Source organism: Manis javanica, chromosome 5 (genome assembly GCF_040802235.1).
Source record: "Manis javanica isolate MJ-LG chromosome 5, MJ_LKY, whole genome shotgun sequence".
Classification (NCBI taxonomy): Eukaryota; Metazoa; Chordata; class Mammalia; order Pholidota; family Manidae; genus Manis; species Manis javanica.
The window spans coordinates 106,959,042-106,980,286 of record NC_133160.1 but is presented as its reverse complement, the minus strand read 5'-3'; the positions used below and the strand labels follow the sequence as shown (position 1 = coordinate 106,980,286).

At 38.8% G+C, this 21,245-nt stretch overlaps 1 protein-coding gene across 3 annotated transcripts in view; it reads left to right on the top strand.

Moving 5' to 3' along the window:
* The window catches only part of ENOPH1 (enolase-phosphatase 1), a 92,792-nt gene that overhangs the window by 30,357 nt on the left and 41,190 nt on the right, over positions 1-21,245 (top strand). For 2 of the 3 annotated variants that reach the window (XM_037021134.2, XM_037021135.2), the window contains exon 6: positions 7,438-8,541. The exons of the other annotated variant lie outside the window; for it this stretch is intronic. In XM_037021134.2, coding sequence (XP_036877029.1) covers positions 7,438-7,577 — 140 coding nt within the window. In that variant the 3' untranslated portion in view covers positions 7,578-8,541. Of the gene's footprint in view, positions 1-7,437; positions 8,542-21,245 lie in introns of those variants that run through there. 3 annotated transcript variants of the gene reach the window in all.

Sequence of the window (21,245 nt, the reverse complement as noted above, 5' to 3'; positions counted from 1 at the left end):
CATTTTTTAATTGGATTATTTGCTTTTGTTTGTTGAGGTGTGTGAGCTCTTTATGTATTTTGGATGTCAAGCCTTTATCAGATCTGTCATTTACGAATGTATTCTCCCATACTGTAGGGTACCTTTTTGTTCTATTGTTGGTGTCCTTTGCTGTACAGAAGCTTTTCAGCTTGATATAGTCCCACTTGTTCATTTTTGCTTTTGTTTTCCTTGCCCGGGGAGATATATTCATGAAGAAGTCACTCATGTTTCTGTCCAAGAGATTTTTGCCTATGTTTTTTCCTAAGAGTATTATGGTTTCATGACTTACATTCAGGTCTTTGATCCATTTTGAATTTACTTTTGTGTATGGGGTTAGACAGTGATCCAGTTTCATTCTCTTACATGTGGCTGTCTAGTTTTGCCAGCACCATCTGTTGAAGAGACAGTCATTTCCCCATTGTATGTCCATGGCTCCTTTATCAAATATTAATTGACCATATATGTTTGGGTTAATGTCTGGAGTCTCTAATCTGTTCCACTGGTCTGTGGCTCTGTTCTTGTGCCAGTACCAAATAGTCTTGATTACTATGGCTTTGTAGTAGAGCTTGAAGTTGGGGAGTGAGATCCCTGCCACTTTATTCTTCTTTCTCAGGATTGCTTTGGCTATTCGGGGTCTTTGGTGTTTCCATATGAATTTTTGAACTATTTGTTCCAGTTCGTTGAAGAATGTTGTTGGTCATTTGATAGGGATTGCATCAAATCTGTATATTGCTTTGGGCAGGATGGCCATTTTGACAATATTAATTCTTCCTAGCCAAGAGCATGGGATGAGTTTCTATTTGTTAGTGTCCTCTTTAATTTCTCTTAAGAGTGTCTTCAGAGTTTAAATTCTCTTAAGAGTGTTTTCAGGGTATAGGTCTTTCACTTCTTTGGTTAGGTTTATTCCTAGGTATTTTATTCCTGTTGATGCAATTGTGAATGGAATTGTTTTCCTGATTTCTCTTTCTATTAGTTCATTGTTAGTGTATAGGAAAGCCACAGGTTTCTGTGTGTTAATTTTGTATCCTGCAACTTTACTGTATTCCGATATCAGTTCTAGTAGTTCTGGAGTGGAGTCTTTAGGGTTCTTTATATACAGTATCATGTCATCTGCAAATAGTGACAGTTTAACTTCTTTACCAATCCGGATTCCTTGTATTTCTTTGTTTTGTCTAATTGCTGTGGCTAGGACCTCCAGTACTATGTTAAATAACAGTGGGGAGAGTGGGCATCCCTGTCTTGTTCCCGATCTCAGAGGAAAAGCTTTCAGCTTCTCGCTGTTCAGTATGATGTTGGCTGTGGGTTTATCATATATGGCCTTTATTATGTTGACGTACTTGCCCTCTATACCCATATTGTTGAGAGTTTTTATCATGAATGGATGTTGAATTTTGTCGAATGCTTTTTCAGCATCTATGGAGATGATCATGTGGTTTTTGTCTTTCTTTTTGTTTATGTGGTGGATGATGTTGATGGATTTTCGAATGTTGTACCATCCTTGCATCCCTGGGATGAATCCCACTTGGTTGTGGTGTATGGTCCTTTTGATATATTTTTGAATTCGGTTTGCTAATATTTTATTGAATATTTTTGCATCAACATTCATCAGGGATATTGGTCTGTAATTTTCTTTTTTGGTGGGATCTTTGCCTGGTTTTGGTATTAGGGTGATGTTGGCTTCATAGAATGAGTTTGGGAGTATTCCCTCCTCTTCTGTATTTTGGAAAACTTTAAGGAGATTGGGTATTATATCTTCTCTGTATGTCTGATAAAAATCTGAGGTAAATCCATCTGGCCCGGGTGTTTTTTTCTTGGGTAGTTTTTTGATTACTGCTTCAATTTCTTTGCTCGTAATTGGTTTGTTTAACTTTTGTGTTTCTTCCTTGGTCAGTTGTGGAAGGTTGTATTTTTCTAGGAAGTTGTCCATTTCTTCTAGGTTTTCCAGCTTCTTAGCATATAGGTTTTCATAGTAGTCTCTAATAATTCTTCATATTTCTGTTGGGTCCTTCATGATGTTTCCTTTCTCATTTCTGATTCTGTTGATGTGTGTTGATTCTCTTTTTCTCTTAATAAGTCTGGCTAGAGGCTTATCTATTTTGTTTATTTTCTCAAAGAACCAGCTCTTGGTTTCATTGATTTTTTTCTATTGTTTTATTCTTCTCAATTTTGTTTATTTCTTCTCTGATCTTTATTATGTCCCTCCTTCTGCTGACTTTAGGCCTCATTTGTTTTTCTTTTTCCAATTTTGATAATTGTGACATTAGACTATTCATTTGGGTTTGTTCTTCCTTCTTTAAATATGCCTGGATTGCTATATACTTTCCTCTTAAGACTGCTTTCACTGTGTCCCACAGAAATTGTGGCTTTGTGTTGTTGTTGTCATTTATTTCCATATATTGCTGGATCTCCATTTTAATTTGGTCATTGATCCATTGACTATTTAGAAGTGTGTTGTTAAGCCTCCATGTGTTTTTTTAGCCTTTTTGCTTTCTTGGTACAATTTATTTCTAGTTTTACACCTTTGTGGTCTGAAAAGTTGGTTGGTAGGATTTCAGTCTTTTGGAATTTACTGAGGCTCTTTTTGTGGCCTAGTATGTGGTCTATTCTGGAGAATGTTCCATGTGCACTTGAGAAGAATGTGTATCCTGTTGCTTTTGGGTGTAGAGTTCTATAGATGTCTATTAGGTCCATCTGTTCTAGTGTGTTGTTCAGTGCCTCTGTGTCCTTACTTATTTTCTGTCTGGTGGATCTGTCCTTTGGAGTGAATGGTGTGTTGAAGTCTCCTAAAATGAATGCATTGCATTCTATTTCCTCCTTTAGGTCTGTTAGTATTTGTTTCACATATGCTGGTGCTCCTGTGTTGGGTGCATATCTTTTTATAATGGCTACATCCTCTTGTTGGACTGAGCCCTTTATCATTATGTAATGTCCCTCTTTATCTCTTGTTACTTTCTTTGTTTTGAAGTCTATTTTGTCTGATACTAGTACTGCAACACCTGCTTTTTTTCTCCCTATTGTTTGCATGAAATATCTTTTTCCATCCCTTTGCTTTTAGTCTGTGTGTGTCTTTGGGTTTGAGGTGAATCTCTTATAAGCAGCATATAGATGGGTCTTGCCTTTTTATCCATTCAGTGACTCTATGTCTTTTGATTGGTACATTCAGTCCATTTACATTTAGGGTGATTATCAATAGGTATGTACTTATTGCCATTTCAGGCTTTAGATTTGTGGTACCAAAGGTTCCAGGTTACTTTCCTTACTATCTAAGAGTCTAACTTAACTCACTTAGTATGCTGTTACAAACACAATCTAAAGGTTCTTTTCTATTTCTTCTCCTTTTTCTTCTTCCTTCATTCTTTATATATTAGGTATCAAATTCTGTACTTTTTGTCTATCCGTGTATTGACTTTGGTGATAGTCAATTTAATTTTGCATTTGCCTCGCAATCACCCTCCCTACCATGATTTTACTACCTCCGGTGTCAGCTATCCAACCCTAGGAACACTTCCATCTATAGCAGTCCCTCCAAAATAGACTGCAGAGATGGTTTGTGGGAGGTAAACTCTCTCAGCTTTTGCTTATCTGGAAATTGTTTAATTCTTCCTTCAAATTTAAATGATAATCTTGCTGGATAAAGTAATCTTGGTTCCAGGCCCTTCTGCTTCATGGCATTAAATACATCATTCTACTCCCTTCTGGCCTGTAAGGTTTCTGCTGAGAAGTCTTATGTTAGTCTGATGGGCTTTCCTTTGTATGTGATCTTATTTCTGCCTCTGGCTGCTTTTAACAGTCTGTCCTTATCCTTGATCTTTCCATTTTAATTACTATGTGTCTTGCTGTTGTCTTCCTTGGGTCCCTTGTGTTGGGGGATCTGTGGATCTCCATGGCCTGACAGACTATGTCCTTCCCCAGATTGGGGAAGTTTTCAGCAACTACCTCCTCAAAGACACTTTCTGTCCCTTTCTCTCTCTATTCTTCTTCTGGTATCCCTATAATGCGAATATTGTTCCGTTTGGATTGGTTACGTGGTTCTCTCAATATTCTTTCACTTTTAGAGATCCTTTTTTCTCTCTGTGCCTCAGCTTCTTTGTATTCCTCTTCTCTAGTTTCTATTTCATTTATTGTCTCCTCCACCCTATCCAACCTGCTTTTAATACCCTCCATTGTGTTCTTTAATGATTGGCTCTCTCACCTGAATTCATTCCTGAGTTCTTGGATGTCTTTCCGTACCTCCATTAGGATGTTGATGATTTTTATTTTGAAATCCCTTTTAGGAAGAGTCACGAGGTCCATATCATTTAAATCTTTCTCGGGAGTTGTATTAACAGTTTTACTCTGGACAAGGTTCCTTTGGCGTTTCATGTTTGTATATGGCGCCCTCTAGTGTCCAGAAGCTCTATTCTAGAGCTGCTGAGCCCCTGAAGCAATGTCAGGGGTCGCAGGGGAGCTGTACTGGGGGTAGGAAAGAGCTGTTCCCCGCCTCCTGGCTCCTGTGCCTGTCTCCACTGCCTGAGCCAATGGGCCGGGCACACAGGTATATGTTTTTGTCCCAGAGCAGCCGGATATGGATCCCTGCTTTCCACAAGTGGCCGGAATCCCAGTGTCCCCAGGAACTCTGCCTGTATTAACTTTCCAACCCAGTAGTCATGTGAGTCTTATGGAAGCACCATGAAATGTAGGTTTGTGCTCTCAGCGCAGATCTCCAGAGCTAGGTATTCAGCAGTCCCAAGCCTTCCACTCCCTCCCTGCTCCGTTTGTCTTTCTCCCGCAGGTGAGCTGGGGTGGGGGAGGGGCTCGGGTCCTGTGGAGCCACAGCTCTGGTATGTTACCCCGTTCGCTAAGCTCTGCTCTTTTCTGCAGGTGTGTGCAGTCTGATGCCGCCCTCTTTCCTGTTGCTCTCTCAGGATTAGTTGCACCAATTAAATTTTCTAATTGTGTCCAGTTTTAGGAGGAAGCCTCTGTCTCGCCTCTCATGCCGCCATCTTTAATCTCTAGAAATTATTCTTAACTTTAGAGAATAGAGGTACCTCCAAGTTGGCCTCAAAACAAAACTGGCTTTCTCTGAGTCCTCCGCAAGGGGATTTTATTCCTGCCCTTGCTTTCTGCCAGCCCCACACCTAGTTAGGCAGCAGGGCCAGAGCTGGACTTATCTGAAGCTGGGATGGGGCCAGGTAGCTAGCTGCTTGTCTTGCTCTTTTCTATTATCTTTGATCCCGGGTTTTGGTACCATGTGCCCAGACTCTACGTCAAATAAAACCTGAGTATGAAGGAGACCTAAAAGATTTTTTTCACCTTGGAGGAAAGGAGAGAGGTTCAGGGTTGTAAATAAACAAGCATTAGTTAGGTGTCTCAGTATTATGCCAATAGAGCAGATAGAGGCTTAGGGACAAACTAGCCCCATGGTGATCTGCAAGAGGCTAAATGTGGAACAGCCACTAGGCTAGGGTCCAGGCCCACATGGATCATGATGGCTTGACTTGGTTGAGATCCTGGATTGCTAGTCACCTCGAAAGCTTTGCTTGAGACAGTCAGGCTGGGAACTAGGTTCGAGTGAATGGCTCTGTAGTTTGCCTTTGGGAGGGATTTGTTTCATCCTGAGAGGGAATTGTTCAGCACTATATTTCCTCTGGGAAGGTGACATCCTTTTACATGAAGAGCAGAAAGAAGATAGACACTTGAGGAATTAGGTGGGTGGGAGGGACAGCTCTTTCCCATTTATTCTCTCTAGTAACTTCTTATCTTTCTCACCACCGCTGCCCTAATTTAATCCATTCATGTTGTTGCTGTTTACCAAAGGTTAAGAAATTACAACCAAATCTAAATTCTGTTGAATGTTTCAGACTCCTGCCCAGTTTTGCTCTGTTTGTCCAATCATACCATCTCCATCCTGTGCTCTGTCTCCCACACTGACTTGCTCCCTTCTTCTAATATTTACACGTGTATTTATGTCTGCCTGGAATGTCTCTTCTCTTGCCAGTTTTCTTCCTTTAAACTTATGATCAAAATTCACCCCCTCTACAGAAGAACATCTTTCAAGCTGCAGATCCTAATTCAGTAATTCCACATTGGAGACCAGGGTACTGCATTTTTGACAAGCTTCCAGATGATTCCCATGCTGTTGGTCCCTAGACCACATTTGGAGTAGTATGCTCTAGAGCAGGAGTTAGCAGACTTGTTCTAAAAAGGGCCAGATAATACACACTTTAGGCTTTGTGGACCCTACAGTCTCTGTCACAGCTATTCAACTATGTCCTGCTAGTGGAAAAGCAGCCATGGACAATACAGAAATGAGTGGGGATGGCTGTGTTCCAATAAAACTTTATTTACAAAAGCAGGTGGGTGGGCTGTGATTTGTTGACCTTTTTTCTAGAGCACAGACCATAGTGTCAGATTGACAATTTGAAACTTTAGCTTTACCGCTTGCTAGCTCAGTTTCCGTATCTGTAGAATGGGGGAGGTAATATGAACTACCTCAGAGTTGTGAAGATTTAGTTGAGAATGGGAGCTCCATGAAGGCAGATTTGTTTTGTTCACACATCTGTCTTCTTAGAATAGTACCTGCCACATAGTAGGTGCTAAATTAATATAAGGTATTAGCTATTACCTTGTGAGAATTAACAACATGGAGAAGACTGTTACCCGAAGCATATTAGAGATGTCCCTGCAATGCCTAGCTTTCCTAGTTGCATTTTACTAATCCTATTTTTACTTCTACCCACTATGCAGTCACTGATCTTAAGGTGCGCAACGCAAGGTCTAATGAGAGAGACAATAAGTGATAATGTATCAATTCATATTGTCATGATGGAGCTAAAGACAGTGTGTTAAAGGAGCATATAGGATGCTCTAATTCAGGTGGTAATGGTTCTGGAAGATAAGAATTTGAGCTGAATTTTGAAGAGTATGAATTTGCCAGGCATAAGAAATTGGCAGTTTAGCTAGGAGGTATGACACCTTTGGGCTCAAGATGTGAGAGCAGGTATTTTGGCCTCATTATATCATAGGATTCAGTTAGTTCCATATCTGCTTAATTGATATTGTTATTGACAGCCTATCCTCTGGGAAACAGCTTAGTTTTCTGTAGGACTGATGGGAGAGAATAGAGGACGGTGTGGACAGAGCATGCCTCTGTCCTACATTCGTAAGTACTTAAAAGCTCAGAAGTCTAGGATATGCAGCCATTATAGTCTATCACGTACAGTTAGGTATTTTTAAAACCCTCTATTATGAAAAAATTAAGAATTGTGTCAGACAATAATACAGTCAAACCCCCATATGTATGTCTGTCTTCTAGCTTCAGAAATTACCAAATCAGGGCCCAACTTGTTTCTGACATTCCTACTTCCCCTGATCACCTTGAAACAAATTTCAGACAGTAAAACTTGACATTTGTGACACATACTTTGATTTTCACAGAGGCCAGTGCTGCTGAGGAAGCAGATGTGCATGTAGCTGTCGTGGTGAGGCCTGGCAATGCAGGATTAACAGATGATGAAAAGACCTACTACAGCCTCATCACATCCTTCAGCGAACTGTACCTGCCTTCTTCAACCTAGAGTTGGATTGCTAAGGAAGACCAAACTGTTCTCACAGTTTGCCCTGTAGTCTAGTTTTAATCTAATGGTAAAAGTAACTTACGTAAAAAATACATATATACACACACATCTGTATGCAGTGTATATATGTGTACGTTCAAATTACCTTCCACAAACAGTTAAGTGGGAAAAACCTCGGTACCGTGAAAAGGAAACTTTAATTAAAGATGCTTTACATGTAAAAATTGTTTGAAAGCACAATGCTAATCCTTACTAAGGACAAGATGTAGTTGATAGAAGACCTACCACACTTCAGACCAAATGTGTGACATTCCTTAAGTCATGTACTCATGCAGTAGATCTGAGAAATTATTCAGAAGCCTTGTTATTTTAAAAATGAAGTATTTCAGAGACTTACTCATAATAATAGTTCATCTCCCTTTTAAATTATGAGTTAGAAGACTGTAATACCTGAATTTCAAAATATTGGCCTTCCTAGATACAAAAACAAAGCCATTTGGTTTTGCTCCAAAAGAGAACAAAATTTGGAAAGCAGACTCACTTGACTCTTGATCCTTCAAGTATCTATTATTTAAAAAACTTGCTAATCATTCTTGTGTCCCCAGTGAGCAGTTGCCTTACCAATGAAAAAGGTACACTGATAAAACATCTAAAATAAAAATGTGGTTCAGACTGTTTAACAAAACAGTCTGAAACCTGCCAGCTGTTACCATAAGTTTTATACTTGCCTTTGTAACTACTTGGCACAGTTTGAGAATATATGTTAATTGCTGTTTACTATTAAAAAGTAAAACATTTACTGAAATCAGTCCATAAGACCTAGAAGAGCCCTGGTAGGTAATATTTTCCTCTGAAAGGGATGTGTGAAATGTAAATTTTACAACAGCTTATTTATCCTGGTTAAGTTCTAATGGGATGTCATGTCAATTTCATGTTGTGATTAATAAAAACATTTTCTTCTTCACTCAGTTTTAATGTACGTCCCTGAACTATATACCATATACTGCCATAAGCAAAGAGAAACTAAAGAGAGATTGAAAAAATAGGAATTTTATTTTAGTTTTTGTCTTAATCTTTTTCCTCTCAAATTTCCATTTTTTTAAATTGAAGTATCATAGATACACAATCTTACATTGGTTTCACATATACAACACAGCGGTTCAACAGTTACTCCTATTCTTAAATCCTCACCCCCCGCCCCCCCAGTATAGTTGCTGTCTGTCAACATAGGAAGATGTTACAGAATTATTGGCTATGTTCACGTTTTTTCCTTAGTCTTGTGGGTATGTTATAGTGGAATTCCAGTAGAAAAATCGTTATTATTTGAGTTACGTGTACATATATGACACTTCCTTGGTGATTATTTCATTTAGATAGTAAGCATTCCGGTTATGAGTGAGATTTCTTAGATGTTTGAGATATACAAGATAATGCTCAAAGGAGGTAATTTTTTTCCTGACCAAGAAACTGTAGTGAATCCTAGAGTAATAATTTCGGTAGTGCTATGAATAAGAAAAAGGAAGTAGCCTTGCAGATATGAGAGGGCAGGGAATATACAAGATTTTATGTTGATAATTTTATCTTCTAGTAGCTAATTAAGAAATCTAAGGACTATGAAAATATAGAAGAGTAGTTAAAAGGGAAATGAGCTTCAGTAAATATTAGAAATGGAAATAATTTGTAAATGATAAAACCACATATGGTATAATGAAAGGATAAACTTCATTTCTGAAAAAGCTCATGAGAAGATGAAAGTGTCTTAATAACAGTAAAGGAATAATTGGAAAAATAGGGAAGAAATGAGAAGATATACACCAGAGTCTAGATTACAAAGAAATTAGAGGAAAAGAAGGGTGCTCAGTATCTAGACAGCAGAGAATTGAGGTAGAGAATGTTTTAGTCCATTCAGGCTGCATGACAAAATCCCAGAGACTGCCTGGCTTATAGAGAGCAGAATTTTATTTCTCACAGTTCTGGAGGCTGGAAAGCCCAAGATCAGGGTGCTGGCAAATTCAGTGTCTTTGGAGGGCCCACTTCCTCAAAGACTAAAGTTTTCTTTCTGTAATCTCTCATGGAAGGGGTAGAAGGAGTTTTCTTGGGCCTCTTTTATCAGGGCACAATCCCATTCATGAGGGTGCTGCCAGACATCTCCCAAAGGCTCCTCCTCCAAATACTATTGCTTAGGGGGTTAGATTTCAGCATAATGAATTATTGTCCATGATGAAACGGGTACCAGCACAACTACAGTTTATATCAAACAGTTAAGGATGGAAATAGATTCAGGAATTAAGAGAAAGTTCTAATATCAGATGCAGCTTGTCAAAGAGGGATGTGAAAGGAAGGGGAAAAGGTGAGTGGAACATTTCTTAGATCCTAAGAAGCTCATTCACAATTAAATGTAATGGAAAATACCTTAGGAAGATTTAGTCATAATGGAGGAAAAGTGTCTAGCTAGGTGGTGGGTGAGTCCACATAAATTTATGGTCCTTAGTGAGGAAAGGAGGAAAAAGGATTTCCAAAAAAGACAACAAAGGCACTCCATGTTCTCAGCATCTTGTTTGCAGAGAACAAGGGGGACAATGACCTCTTAAAATCGTGGCCCATTTCATTCCTATTTGTTAATCCAGGTCTGCCTCAGTTGGGCTCTTTCCCACAATGGTACTGATTTCTGGGTTTAGTTAAAAACCAAGTTAGTTTCTTAGAAGAGAAGGCTCAGACAAAAGAGCTGCTTTAATCTTATCAGCAATTCTGGAGTAGCAGAGCATCTGTTTTGGCCTTCTGGAAGGCTAGCCTTAGTTGCTAGCCTAACTGAGGGCCAGTTGAGAGTTGCAGAAGGAAAGGCCCAAGAGCCACTGGCCTGTTGCCAACACAGGTGCACAGCAGCCTTTGCCCAGAAGGTGGTGCTGTTTCTCCAGTGACCTCAAGTGTAAGGCCACGAGATACAGCAGATGGAGCTAGCTAAGCAGTAACATTATGAGAGAAAAATTGAGAAAAGTTCATGCATCCTTAAAAGTCAATAGCATGGTATTTGCAATAGTAGTTTGGAAAAAATAGCAATAATCCTGAGTGAGATCTACACACTGATGTTCCTTTCCTGCCTTGTGCCTTAAGTTGCATAAAAAAAGAAAACCAATTTTGGATTGCCAGTTTTTCTACCTGCAGTTTTAGAAGACTTGATTTGAGGTTTTGAAAATTCCTACCCAAGTACAAGGTTGAATATGGTATGTTCCAAAACAATTTATTAATTCACCACCCATGCATAGATGGCAAAACGCTATTATTCTCAATCTAATGTTTAAGAATAATTTGCATTTTTTAACAACATTGCAATAACTCTTAATTGAAGAATGCACCTTTGCAGATTTAGCCCATGTTAACTCAATTGAATATTAACTAAGCATCTGTAATATGCTCTGGATCTGCTATAAGGGGACAAAGTCTCCATTCCCATAGTACATACATTGTTGGAGGAGGCAGCCAGGAAATAGTGAATAATGACAAAAAATTAGGTACCAGTAAGTGCTTTGCAGAGAAACTCAGAGTAGCTTTTTATGGGGGTGCTAAGAAGGTAACGTCTAATTCAAATGACATGAAAATGTAAGAAACTACAAGGAAGAGCATTTTGTGAGAGTGTAGTAAAGATCTAGTGCAAAGGTTGGCCTGTTCCAAGAGTTGAGAGAAGGCCAGTGGCTGGATGCCATCAGAGAAGTGGGCAGAAGCCAGATCATTAGCGCTTGGTAGCACAGTAAAGAGTTTGGGTTGTATTCTAAGTGTGATGGGAAGCCACTCGAAAAGTTTAAGCAGGATGACATAATGTTATTTACATTCTTAAGGGAATTCTCTGTTGGATAGAGAAAGAATGATAGGCAAGAGTGGATACCAGAAGACCAGCTAGATATATCAGGGTTGAGTGAAACCATGTTAGGTTATTTTACTCAGAAAGAGCTTTAAAACACAGAGTGAGGCATTTATAAAATCAGTGGGAAGGACTAGAGTAGTAGTTAGGGGGACTACCACTAGACTCTGGAGTTGGAAAGACACCCACAGTAGTTACAATCCAGAGTTCAGGAAGCCTGCAACCAGTGACGTTGGCTTTTCACATCCATGAAGCTGGCCAGATGCTGCAATACCAAATCTAACCATCGTAACTTCCTCCAAACACTTGTATCTCTGTGACCTTGCTTACCACAGCAATACCAATGGGAAGATTGCTTCTGTCTTACCTCTCTGTACAAATTCTGTGCCAGTGCATTTAATTGGCAGTACTCAATTCCAACCCAGAACTCTGCATTTAACGGTGTCTTGAGGTATGTTTTTACATTTCTACCTTGTCTGGTTAGCAGATAAAATGATGCTTGAGGGTGCCAGTCTCCTAGATCTAAGAAGGCTACTTCAGCAATGAAAGTACAGGATGGTCAGGGCTTGGCTTAGGATGGCAATACTTCAAAATGTTTTATGTCAGTCCCCTCCCTGCCTCTGACCCACAGATAAGGGAGGAGACGTGATGAGACATCAAAGATCTGAAAGAGCCAGCCAGGGGACTCAAGGCGTAACAGCACAAGAGTAAAGTTGAAAAGGCACTCCTCATGTTTATTGAGCAAATGGACCCAAACATCCAAAGAATTTTGAGTAGGGGGTTCAACACATGATCAACACACAATCATCTGACCTTGAGTCCAGCCCTAGAGGGTGGTGCTCAAGGACACCGAAACCATGTAAGGGTGGTCATGAGCTGTAGGAACTGTTTTGTCTTTACTCATTTTGTTATTGATCATGCATCAGGAGTTGTAGGAGAAACAATCAGGTCATATGCATTTGTACATTTGTTACTTGATTTATGTATTAATCCCATCAATCCCACATTTCCCCCTTTTCTTTTAAGTAGTAGATAAAATAAAGAATATAGCAAGCAGATAGTTTCTAACAGAAAGCTTTTTAACACAGTTTACTTTTTCATAAAAGATAATCTATGTTTTAAATCTTGTGATGTAATATAAAAATGGAAAGTAGAGTTTAGTGCGGTAGCAAGGTAAGTGTAGGTGGTCAGGTCCGTGCCTTATAGACTAGGTATTGATCCGAGTTAGACAAGGGCAACAAAACAGCCATGGGTGCAGAAGATTTCTCTCAAAACTGGGGGGGTGAGGTTCTAGGCCCCACCTCAGCTGACCCCCAATTTCTGACTTGATGGCCCCCCTGTGACTGTGCCTGTCTTAGATTGTTCCTCCCTTGAGGAATCTTAACCTGTCTCTGGCTAACCAGCCATCTTCCGGGGCCATACAGGGAGATGTAAAGTTGGTAAGTGAGAGAGAAGCAATATTCTTTGAAAAGGTTAGCTTTTTACTTCTTTGCAGATTTATGCCTCGTGGCTTCTATGCCCAGCACTTGTCTTGAGGTATCTTTACCAGCTGGAAGGATTATGATATACAGTAATTTTAAGTATGAGGACTAGAAACAGTAAAATTTTAATTGACATGATGGGAGAAAACGAAAACATCTGGAGAATCATAGCTAGATATTTTGGGGAAACGAATTCTGGATCTAGTCTACGTCCCAATGACTAGTATTGGGATTTAGTATAGATAAGACTGCATTATTGAAACAATACTTTTCTCTAAAATCACCCTCATTTTAGAAGTTACTAGGTTAAGAAAATAATTAACACTTGGCTTGACTATTTGCATAAGTGCAGCAAGAAGAGCAATTGATTACATAGGCTCTTTTAAATGTACTTTGCTGGAAATTTTTGTAAGGAATTTCAGATTGGACTTTTAAAGGCCTCTTGAGGCCAGAAAGCCAAGCCAGACTTGCCATCAGGTTTTGCCTGCAGTACCTGTAGATTTGGGTGAATTCCTCTCTTGAGGTCCCCAAGACATCCTGAGGTTCCTGCACCTGCCAGGAAGTGACCTTCCTTACTCGCCTGGTAAGGCTGCTGGGAACCCTGTAAGCAAGGTACCAGACCAGTTCTTCCAAGGGGCTTTGTTGGCTTTATAAAGTCAACCTTAGTTCCTTAATGCTGTCTGTTCATATCTGAGTTTACACACGTGTCTCTCAGGTATAACATTCCAGTCAAAACTTTGGTAATATAGCCAGTGTTTTTAATTGGTCCTCTTACAAAGAAAGCAGGTTCTTATTGAAATTATGCAAATAAACATACTGCCATGAAATATAAAAATAGTCACAGAGTTTTTAAATTCTGGAGGGATCAGGTAGAAAGATAAAGTTTAAATTCTGCTTATAAAGATAGTCATTTACTAAACTGTTGTCTGCTCATTAGCAACATTTGAAACAAAAAGCCACAAAATCATCTTCCTTAGTTTACTTAATCCTATGTAACCAATACCTGTTCTGCTGAAATCTAGTTCTTTACTAGTTTAGGAGTAATAAAACAGTGACTATAAATGACAAAAAAATGACAATGGTTAAAGATTTTATGAGAACTTACTATAAGATAGTTGACATAAGGAAATTTGGGTATTTTTGTAACAAAACATTCAGTAACAAAGTTTAGCATCATTCTCTTTGACAGTGCTTTCCAGGTAAATATATATTAGATAAATAAGCCAAATTAGCCAAATATTTTCCCTGATGAGGAGAAAAAATTCCTCTGACATGTTCCAGGGGCCCTCTGGAAAGTATCAGTTAGCTAGAGGTAAAAGCACCTTTTGCAAAGTTGTCAGGAGAAAGGTTCTTTGGCATTTGCTTCTTAAATAAGATTATAGGTTGCCATGAAGCAATACTTATCCATTTAACTAGAATGACAACAAAATACTTCAAAGGCAGATACAGAAGTTTACACAGTTGTTAGCAAAGTTTAACTTTTAGTCCTTTAATATTAAGATCTCATTTTCTTAAATACTCAGACAATTCATTGAGACTTTAAGCATGAGAAACTTTTGATAAAACAATTAGAAAACCTTTTGCAATCTTTCAACATTAAGAGCACCTTAACAGTTTAAGAAAACTTTATCTTTTTAACTGAAAACAAAATTCTAATTTTGCTATGTGCTTGATAGCAAGACTCATTTGCTTTAATTTCACATAGCATGACTATATCAATTTTTCCACAAGCTTTCTACAACTTTCCTTTTATATTCAGTGTTCTCCCTGTTTAAATAAATAGCTGTACTTTAGAACAAAGTTACTTTCTTTTATCAAAGGACACATTTTTTAGCATGCAGAAATGTCTTCCTTATTACTTCAAGTTTTAATTAAAATTTAAAATCATTAGGAACTTTAATTTTCAGTGAACACTGAGAAGGAGGCTATTGTAAACTGTTACACTAGCATTCTTTAGATTGACAAATTTATGAACACATTTTTCATTTCTGTAATTGAGCTTTACAGCACAATCTCTCACTAAGTACAAAATATGTCTACTTAGCAAAACTTTAAGGTTTTAGGTTACTACAAAGATTCTCAGGCTGCTTGTAGGTATACACACTGTAATACACTGTAATACATTAACACACTATTATTAAGATGTTAACTTGCTACACTTACTTAGTTTACTTATTCCTAACAACTATGCTCACAAAACTTACCAAACAATAGACAAAGTCAAGTCTCTCTTCAAGTATTTTTTCTTGAAAGATTTAACAGATAACATCAACTTCAATGACTTTAGATAAACTTAGGCAGCTGATAACCATAAGGACTTGTACATTTCAGTTTAACTTAAATTAGCATTAATGCTTAGTATCTTTTATTAGAATTTTCTGGAAGTTTTAGAATGCCCAATTTTTACAAGCACTTGTCTTTAAATCAATTTTTATTAATACCATCCAGAGGTAGAAAAATATTTTTCATTTACACACTTAGATACACAAACATACAGATTGAGACATAATGACTACAGTTAGCAACACTTCATAAAAGAACATATACACAGACAGATAAACTGATACAAAGATTTGAGTTATTAATATTCAATTGCCTACTTTATTTAGCTTGTTTGACTAAAAGTCTCTCAGTTTTAAAGAATACACTCTAAAGGTGAGCAGTTTACATAACTGGGTTAAGGTTTAGATGGCCCCAGACTAACAGGGCTGATGAAGGCTCTGAACTGATAGGGACTGTGTGTCTCCAGGTGGCTGGAAAGGAAATCCAAGTACAATTCTAGCACCAGTCATTTAAAGCCAGGCTGTATTGCAGAAGATAAATTTCTTCCGTTTCAGGGAGTCTAGTTTAAAAACCTCCCAATTTTTGAAGATAATGAACTCAATAAGAATAGATTTCCACCAAAATTATTTAGAAAACTAGTTCCATATTGCAGTCTATAGGATTTTTGACCATTTCCCTTCTTTGCATCAAAATATATTTAGCTGCATAATCTTATACTGTATACTTCTCTCAGGGGCCAAGCCTTTCTAATCAGACTTAAGACTGGTAGCCAACGTTAATTGTCTTTTAAGTGGCTAACGGGGGCTCAGACACATTTTATGAGATAAAGAGTACAGCATTTAGTCAGGAATAAGAGCAATCTCTTACCTTGTAGTGGTGGGCATCAGGTTCCATAAAACTGATGAAGTTAGGAGAGAGTTAGGAATGCCCCCTGCCTCACTCAGAGGCCAGGGCGGCCTGAAGAAGCAGGCTGGAAGTCAGAGAGACAGAAAGAGACACTCCTCACAGATGCCCAGTCGGGCTGTCAGGGTCTGATTCCAGACACACGGACCTTTGAGAAGCCGCTGCAGTGTAGCCTCAGCCTAGACTCTCGCAATTGCCCACGGCCTTCCTCAGTCCCTTGCATCCAGGGAGATGCCTCTGAAAGGGAATCCTGGCCTCCACTCAGCTGACATTCCCGGCTCCCAAGGGAGATGGGGGATCCACTGAGGGAGACGCAGGGGGAGCCTGTCACTCGAGACTTTGAGATTGGCAGCCAGGCTAGTCCCATTTAAGTGGCTGATGAGCGCCTGATGCTGTGTGCCATAGACGGCTTCCTTCTATAAGGACAGTGAGAGAAAAAGCAGGCTTGGATGCTGGTACTCACCTCCAAAGTTATCCCGGACAAGCCCCCAAAGATGATGCCAGGGTTCTTGTTTGCAGAGCTGATAAATGAACTTAGCAAACAGTCAAGGTAGGAGAGCTAAGGGGAGGCTTTTATTTAGAGATACAGTGAGAGGACAGATAGCTCCTGACACACACCAGGAGGGAACAAAAGAGCCTTGTGCACTTAATTTTGACAAATTGTACCGCTGTTAAACATTCCTTGAGGAAGTACTTTCTATTGGAATCCTTCTGAAGGAGCTTGTAAATTTAAGGAGGGTACAGTAAAAGCAAACTTTTCCATATCTGCCACAGCTAAAGGAATTGTAAAAAAAACCATCTTCAAGATCAATGATAACTGTGTCCCAGTCTTTCGGAATCATAGCTGGAGAAGGAAGGCCTTCTTGTAAAGGACCCATAGATTTAAGAACTGCATTAATTTGTCTTAAGTAATGTAAGAGTTCCCATTTTCCAGACTCTGTTTTATAACAAATACAGGGGAATTCATGGGCTTGTGGAAAATTCTAGTCTATCTAGCTGAAGCTGTTCTTGAACTAATGTGTGTAAGTCTGCCAGTTTTTCTTTATTGAGGGGTCATTGATCCACCCAAACAGGTACAGGGATAATGTTTCCCTGTCTGTGAGCCTTTTTGAAATCTCTTAATACATTACTCTAATCAGCTTGTCTGATGGTTCCTTGTGGCAGCAACCAGTAACAGTGTCTTTTAATGTATTTGTGAAGTTGAGCAAAGTCTTTTTTAGAAGTTTTCACTCCTGAGGTTTTTAGAAGGGCACGGAGTAATTCTAAGTAATCCTTTGGTTTATCTGCTTTAGTTTTATGTTGGCCCATTATAGTGTCTCTGACGTCTTGATCCTGTCCCTACGTATGCTTTTCCGGGAGTCTTACCGGATCAATGATCTTTGGAGCTTCCCTGCTCTTTCAAGGGTCCCCGTTTGGGCGCCACTTGTTGGACCCCTCCCTGCCTCTGGCCCACAGATAAGGGAGGAGATGTGATGAGACACAAAGATCTGAAAGGCCCAGCCAGGGGACTCAAGGCGTAACAGTGCAAGAGTAATGCCGAAAAGGCACTCCTCATCTTTATTGAGCAAATGGACCCAAACATCCAAAGAATTTTGAGTAGGGGGTTCAACACATGATCAACACACAATCATTATCTGACCTTGAGTCCAGCCCTAGGGCATGATGCTCCTCAAGGACACTGAAACCATGTGAGGGTGATCATGAGTTGTAGGAACTGTTTTGTCTTTACTCATTTTGTTATTGATCATGCATCAGGAGTTGTAGGAGAATCAGGTCATATGCATTTGTACATTTGATTTCTATATTACTTGATTTATGTATTAATCCCATCAATCCTACAGTTTTAGAGGTGACAACAGCACTTGTTCTCTGACTAGATTGGAAGGATAACTCCTAGATTTTTAGATGGAGCAATTGAACAGATGGTGCCACTGGGAAAATGGTGCCACTGATAGCATGTAAAGTGTGAAATGCTATAACGTAGACACCAGTGTAGACGTGACCAAAAAGCAGTTGGCCTTAAGTCTAGAGTTCAGTGCCCTGGCCTGGCTGGAGATCAGATGTGAAAGTTCACTGGACTAGAGATGCTATTAAAAGCCATGGAATGTGGTTATGTAAGTGTTGATGTAGAACCTTGACAGAGGCCTTAGTCTCCAACATTAGGGATCAAGCTAAGGGAGAGAAGCCAGCAAAAGAGATGGAAAAGGATTGTGCCTCAAGGAAGGAAAACCAGGAGAGTGGCATGAGAGCCAAATGAAGAAGGGGGTGCTCAGGTGTATCAAGCTGATAAGAGTTCAAGTAGAGATTAGCAGTGGCCCTTGGATTGGACAAGTGCAGTCTCTGGAGTGGTGAGAACAAAAGATTAAGTTCAGGATAGAATATGAGGTCTAGCTAAAGTTTTATCAGTTCTGGTGATCTTTTCAAAGAATGAACTTGGCTTGATTCTCTATTTTATTATCCTTCCTTCTTGCTTTGGGTTTAGCTGGCTCTTTGTCTAGTTTATTAAAGGTGGAAGGTTGGGTTGTTGTTTTGAGATCTTTTTTAATGTAGACTTACAACTCAGTTTTTGAGCACTGTTTTCACTGCATCCCATAAGTTTTGCTATGTTATGTTTTCATTTTCATTGCCTTAAACTGTTTTCTATTTTCCCTTGTGATTTCTTCTTTGACCATTGTTGTTTAAGAATGTGTTGTTTAGTTTCACATTATTTGTGAATTTTCTAAATTTCCTTCTGTTACTGATATCTAATTTCATTCCATTGTATTTGAGAACATACTGTGTTTGATTTTGATCTTTTCAAATTTATTGAGACCTGTTTTGTGACCGAACATGTCTGTTCTGGAGAAAGTTCTTTGTGCACAAAGAATAATGTTTGTTCTGCTACTGTTGGGTGGAGTGTTCTATACATGTTTGTTAGGTCTAATTGGTTTTAGAGTGCTGTTTGAGTCTTCTGTTTCCTTCTTGGTCTTCTCTCTAGTTGTTTTATCCATTATTGAATGTGGAGTATTGAATTCTCTACCTGTGGAGTATTGAATTCTCTACCTGTTACTGTATTATTTCTCCCTTCTGTTTTGTCTGGTTTTGCTTCACTTGTTTGCTGCTCTGTTGTTAGGTGTATATATATTTATATTTATAATTGTTGTGTCTTAATAGATTGATTGACTTTTTAACATTATAATGAATGTCTTCCTTTGACTCTTGTAAGTAACAGTTTTCATTTTAAAGTCTATTGTCTGGTGACAGTATAGCCCCTCTAGCCCTCTTCTTGTTACTGTTTACATGGCATCTTTTTTTGTCCTTGTATTATCAACCTAGTTTTTGTCTTTGAATGTAAAATATGCCTCATGTAGACAGTGCATAGTGGATTATGTTTCTGCCATTTTGCTAGTTTTCTTTTAGTAAAAGAGTTCGATATATTACATTTAATGTAATTACAGGTGAGGACTTCTGTCATTTCACTATTGGTTACAAACTTGCAACTAGAAGATGAATAAATGTAGAGATCAAATGCACAGCACAATGATTACAGTCAAGAATACTGTATTATATACTTCAAAATTGGTTTCTATTTTTCTTAAATCTTTTTTGTTCCTCAGCCCTCCATGACTACCCCCTTTTGTGTTAAATAGATATTTTCTAGTATACCATTTTAATTTTCTTGTCATATCTTCTACCAGATATTCTTGAGTTATTTTCCTACTGTTTTCTCTGGGGATAATAATTAACATCTTAGTTTATAACAGCCTAGTCTAATTAATACTACCTTAGTTTTAATAGGATATAAAACTTTGCTCCAGTCTTTAACTCCATTCTCTCCTTGCTTATGTTGTTGTCACAAATTACATCTTCATACATGTGTTGCCATCAGACTTATAATCATTGCAGGTTTTTAAATCAGATAAGAGGGGGGAAAGGAGTTACAAATAACAAATACATTTATACTTTCTCTTAATATTTACCTATTCATTTCCTAGGGCTGCAAAGTACCACAAACAGGTCGGCCTAAAGCAACAGAAATTAATTTTCTCACAGTCTCAATGCCAAATGTCAAATCAAATGTCAGCAGGGTTAGTTCCTTCTGGAGGCATTGAAGGAGAATCTGTTCCGTGTCTCTTAGCTTCTGGTGACAGCTGACAATCCTTATTAGCTTTATGTGGCTTTAGAGGCATTACTCCAGTCTCTGCCTCCATCTTCATTTGACATTCTCCCCGTACATCTGTATCTTCACATGGCTGTTTTATAAGTATGCTATAGGATTGGATTAGGGCCCACTCATCTCAAGCATGACTTCATCTTAACCAATTATATCTCCAACGATTCTGCTTCTACATAAGGTCATATTCTGAGGTATTGTGAATTAGGATATCAACAGATCTTTTTGGGGGAGACAGTTCAATTCAATTGAATTCAAATTCAATTATGAAAACAATTTCATAACACCAGGAATATGTCAGAGCTTCACAAAACCCTGTTTTGCCAAAGCATCTCATTCTCCACTCTTACTCTCAAGCTTTTTGGTTAGTCTGTTATTTACCCCCAGCTGTCACCCATTGCTCCATATAGCTGTGACTATTACATTTGCCTTTTAAGTGTTTTCAACAAATGCCGCAGGGTAGCTGCCTCAGTGCTGGCAGTTCTTAGTTAGGCAAGGAAAAGGTAAACCCTTTGAGCCAGTCCACAGGAGCTACCAGATAGTTTACTATGGACTAAATTGTCTCTCATACCTTCCTCTGCATACCCCCTCCCAAATTCATATGTTGAATCCCTAACCTCCTAAAGCCTCAAACCTGTATTTGAAGATAGGGCCTGGTGGTTACGGTTAAATGAAATCATAAGGGAGGGACTTTAATCCAATGGATTGATGTCCTGTAAGGGAAGGAAGAGGCCCCAGAGCCTCTGCCTGAGGCTGAATTGGCCAGAATATTAATCCTGGACTTAGCCTCCAGAACTGGGAGGAAACAAACTTCTGTTGTCTAAAACACCTAATCTGTAGTAGTTTGTGATGGTAGCCTGAGCTGACTAAACAATTCTTAATGAATGAGGTCCATTGTTCTGCTCCCTCTATTCCTCTTTTCCATACTAGAAATGCAGGCTGTTATTTTCAAGGCCACCACTGAGCTGGGAGCAAGGGATGGAACCAGAGTA